This window comes from Echinococcus granulosus (genome assembly GCF_000524195.1).
Source record: "Echinococcus granulosus chromosome Unknown EG_S00117, whole genome shotgun sequence".
Classification (NCBI taxonomy): domain Eukaryota; kingdom Metazoa; phylum Platyhelminthes; class Cestoda; order Cyclophyllidea; family Taeniidae; genus Echinococcus; species Echinococcus granulosus.
In genome coordinates, this window is record NW_020170497.1 from 69,909 (window position 1) to 74,914 (window position 5,006).

The 5,006-nt window shown below is 38.0% G+C and overlaps 1 protein-coding gene across 1 annotated transcript in view; it reads right to left on the reverse strand. All coding sequences in view use genetic code 11, as the record gives it.

The window, feature by feature from the left end:
* EGR_08723 (hypothetical protein) overlaps positions 1 to 2,196 on the reverse strand; it is a gene marked incomplete at both ends in the record, with an annotated part of 4,055 nt that extends 1,859 nt beyond the window's left edge. Inside the window, 3 exons of the mRNA XM_024497972.1 lie at positions 440 to 500; positions 832 to 919; positions 2,093 to 2,196. Coding sequence (XP_024347605.1) covers positions 440 to 500; positions 832 to 919; positions 2,093 to 2,196 — 253 coding nt within the window. The remainder of the gene's footprint in view (positions 1 to 439; positions 501 to 831; positions 920 to 2,092) is intronic.
* Positions 2,197 to 5,006: the final 2,810 nt, after the last annotated feature.

A 5,006-nucleotide genomic window follows, 5' to 3' on the forward strand; every position in this document is an offset into this window, starting at 1 on the left:
AATTCCGTCTCTACGCATCCGGCGCACTTACACCTTAACATCTTTTCCATCTTGTAATAAACTGCAAAGCCAGTATTTGGTTGCTGTATGGGGTTCACAGGGCTTTGTTTTGTTTAATTTTTCATTCCACTAGCTCATGTGTTCACCTTTTTATTTGTCTTGCTATGAAAATAAAGCCTTTAAACCAGCTTCATTAAAAAGGCATCAATTTTTTGCAATTCACACTAGCTTATCATTTTAGGGTAAGAATTTAAAGTTTTTGGCAGTAGGACTGTAATTGACGCAAGTACTTTTCGAAGACACATTGAAAACTGTCAAGTGTGCTTGGAGGTATCTGACAGTGATAGCGCTTACCCCTCAATCCGAAACCTGCCTAAATCATCAAAGTAGAGGCTACGCACTTTGAACTTTGCCACTCCGCTTCTGTCTACACCCGTACTTGACACACCTTGATCGCTCCCTTCAAATGACAAGTAGTCATCACAAAATCGTCTTAGAGACTAAAAAGTAGAATAGAAACTTTTTGTCTTTCCTTCAACCTTCTACAATGAAGACTAAATAGCAACTGTCAGCATACAGCTTCACTAATTTTCTTATCTAAAATGTCATAATAAAAAAGAGAAATTGGTGAATGCATCGCTTCTTTCTAAACGACAGTATCAGATCAGACGATTGTTTTTGTAATAATCCAATTTTAAAATCCTTAGAAACGCGCGTTTCACAAATCCTAAAAGCCTATATGTCTGTCTCTTGTGAGCTTCCCACGGGAGGCTTAAGAAGAGAAGAAAATAAACGAAAAACCTAACAGAAAATATTTTTAATGAAATTTACTTTGATAAGGAAATAGTGAGTTTCTTTTACAGACGCAGAAATAATTGCAGAGCAAACATAAGGAAGAGCATCAGAAAGACGTTGCTGCCTACAATGGTAAGGAAAATTGAACAAAGTTAAAACGTGTCCACCTCGAACGACAGTGATGTGATGCAAGGCATGGAGAGCAGAAGCAAACTCTACCTACGAGCATCATTGAAGCACCAGAGAGCGAATTCAAGCCCTTGGAGTATCGGTCAAACTGTTTCAACACATCCATTGAAGGCAGGTATTTGACGAATGGTGCAACACGGTACACATCACTGTCAACTACGTTCGGCTTGTAAATCTTCAGCAGAAGGCAGATGAGAGCGTAGACATCGACCTGGTAGAACACCGGTACAGTGCCCAGATTTCGAATGCCCGGTCCCATGGCGACAATGAAGGGATGCATGTCAGGTTCGGAGTTGTTGTAACCGTGCATACCATCTGTAGCATTACAGATCAGTGGTTACTCATTCCAGCGGTGCCGCTGGATGTGAAATGAACTGCCATCCACAAGTAGAAGACTTACTGAGGGCATCCTTGTATGGATTAGTAGGATAGGTTTGATCTATCCGACCAATATGTGGAAGAACAACAACCTGGGATATTGGCCTTTTTTCCTTAAAAGGGTATTTATCGGATATGCCTCAATCATATAGGGCTTTTAATAGGTAGCAAATTTCATCCTTCTGTGGTCCTTAACTCGTGTTGCTCAACAACATCAACTAAGCAGATGCAAATTAATGCAAAATAATTGAAGTAGTCTTTGAATAACCCTTTGAAATTAAAATGTGTTGTCAACCAAGTCATAGCATTTGACAGTGCGAGTGGTTGCAAGAGCAAAATTCGTTGTGAAAGTGAATGTGAACATCACATTCTTAACTTGTGTTTTGCGAAAGCCCTCTTTAGCTATTCTACGAAAAGAAAGATCTTTTTGCTATTATAAACCGCATATTAGACGTAGCCATGATGGAAGCTATTAGGAGACATTAAAATTACTTTTTGTTATTGGCAGAATTGCGAAAACACTAATGACAATGTAATACGATAGTGGTTTACCCCTCAGTACTAATGAGGCGCCACCCTTGTACTTTTAATCAGCCCCCTTGTACCTTGCTGGGTGGGCTGGCCTTTTGGACCATGACAATAGCCCAGACACCTTCTCTGCGCTGAATAGATATTCTGCCCGAGTATTTTGTCTTCCTTCGTCTTCAGGGGATCTGCGGGACGCTACAACAAAGCAATTGTATTTTGTACAGAAAATTGAAATTTGTGACATTCGACTAAACGAATGATTGGTGTTGACGGAAAGTAAACATTTAGGCCAAGAAAATCACCCATTTCTAATTACTTTTTCTTTATCAAACCAATGTTGGATAAGTATTGGCGAGAAAAGTGTCAGTCTGTAAAACACTTAGGTTTTAAGTGGCCACTGCACCAAACTTCTGCTGAATTCGACTTTGCAGTATTTGGCTCCAAGTCACTTAAATTACCTTCTTTAACTAACTAAAGTTCATATAAAATAGGCATTTGCTGTGTTGACTGCAGTGTTAGACAAAATTCACTTTTCCGCGTCTAAAATTCTTGGTGTACAGAGTTTATGGTTTAAAGATAATTTGTAAATAAAAAAGTTATAAGTACTATCATCCCTACATCCGGAAGACAGAATTTACGCGATTTCCAACCCAACTGTAAGCAAGCACTATCCATTTGTCTTTTGTACATCATAGTTTGTATAAACTTTACGAGCAAAATTTTATTTTGTCTTGTAAACTTTCCATTGGAGCTTAATAAAGGATTCCCTCCTATTACCCAAAACCGACTCATCTTGTTCACTCCTCTCTTCTACCTCTTCAGCTCCGGAACTTTGCGCAGACGTTAAGTTGGCAAAAGTATCTTACACTTGTGTAGTGTAATGATTCTACTGATTGTTTTTTTCCTCCTTGGGGATCGGTAGCGATATTTTTTCTACGAGGTTCACGTAAAGCAGCTGATTGTCTCTTAAAGGGTACAATCAAGTCAACATGTAATGCACCAGTCACATTACTTAAAGATGGATAGTATCACGCATAGGTTATAATCTATTGTAATTTGTCCCGCATTAATTTGAAGACATTTTGTCTTTACAAAAAGGTTCTACTGACTTAAAACTGTGCTGATTGAATAAGGAACTTTAAAAAACAAAGAATTTAAGTAAACGGTTTGTGAACACATCAATATTAAAAGGTACAGAAATCAAGGTGACAGTGGTCAGTTCCTAAGTTTTTTCATCATGAATTCAATGCGACATTTCTTCCTATTCACGATGAGGAGATGAAAAAACCAAGTAAAGCATGCATTTATGGAGGGGCAAATACACGGATAAGTAAGCAAAGAGGACGCCACAAAGACAGATAGTCAGTCAAAGGTCCAGACAGACAGAGAGATTATGGTTAGATTGATGAATGGGCTGATGGTTAAATAGATATGCAAGGAAAGAGGGACTGAGGTCAAAAACCTAGGTGGATGAGACAGATATTTGTGTAGAAAGGTGTGCAGGTGGATAGATACAGGATGGGTGGGTGGATAAATGGACTTAAAAATATCACCCTCATGTTGTATGCAGTTGCCATCACATACTACAGTAAATTAAGCGCATGCTTGGTATGAATTTTTGCCTAGTTAATGTATTAATACCCATCAAGCAGCCATTTGGACCTTTTTTTATTTGTCAGTTCCTGTTATTCGGTAAAGATAGAATTATATGAAAAGATAGAGCGGCACTGGACTAGTTCCATCTTCACAGGATACTTCCAGTTGGGCGTCTAGAGAATGCTCTTATTTATTAGCATCTTGCTAACGTACAAGGCTGCAAAATGTCTACTTTGGAATTCTTCAAACTTGTCCACGAAACCTTATTCATACTTTAATATTTTTAAGGCAATTAATAGTTGTCATGATTACATGATAGCAAAAATTTGGCACTATTTTGCTTCAGTCGCACAGAACTTGTTTCCTGAAGAGCGAAATTTATATGTAAAATCTAACCCTTTGATCATCAGTAGTCCCCAGTGAAAATATTTTTTGCTCCGTACTGTGGCTAGCATTGAATTTAAAGCAATATTTCGTCATGGGATAGCAGCCTAGGAGATTTTGACCATATTTTGTATGCTGCGCATTATTTAACTTTAGATTTTATTCAGTGGCTTTCTAAATGCGAAAGAATAGTGACATTTTTTATTATATACAACTCCCTTTAAGTTGCCATCACCACTTAGCGTTGCATTATGTGGGAAAGTGCACTTTACAAGGCTAATAAAATAAAATTTACTGAGGGACATTTGTTTCATTTGGATTGCTCTAGATAATTAACTGTTCTCTCCAATGGGCGTCTGCTGGAATCTCCTCGGCTAGGGTGGTACGGATCATATGACAATGCAAATACAAAGAGAAGTCTATCAAGTCAAAGTGAATCCAAGCGCTTTTTTTAAAGTACAGATATTCATGGTAAACTTCTAAATGATTCTCGTTCGGTAAGGCTGCAAATAAACATTCGACGGGCCTCTATCAACTTACTTTGGTCCAACATGGACTCATAGTATGATTTTTGTACATTGTCAGTAGTGATAAACAGTAATGGTTGCCGTAAATATGATGCTGGAACATAGTGGACTTGCAGGCAAAGTTTAGGTTTCCAAAGATTCACCTTTAAAAATATCAATAGTTCAGTACAAATGAGAAACTGAAGAGTCCTACAAAACTCGGAAAGGTGTATGCAATAATATGAGTAGTTTAATAATCTCACTGCAAAAAGTTTTTTGAGGGGGACTGAACTTTTGCTTAAATGAACTCCTACATTTTAGGTAATTTTAAAATGCAATCCTTAGCGCTTAGGAAGTCAATTACAAAGTACGGAAAAGATTTAGAATAACAAGAATTCTTGCAAAAAGATTTTGCTAATTAAATGAACAGAACCACACCCAGATGTCTCCACAAATGGGAAGTCGAGATTTGTAGAACCACTCAGGTTGCGTCAAGGTACCACTGCCACGTATAAAAGAATTTCAGATGTAGGGTGTCATTATCTCCAAAAATGCTAAGATACACGTTAGTAGGCCACTGTCTGCTCCTCCTCCTCACATTTATCTACTCCGCTTACTGCGCTAATAAGG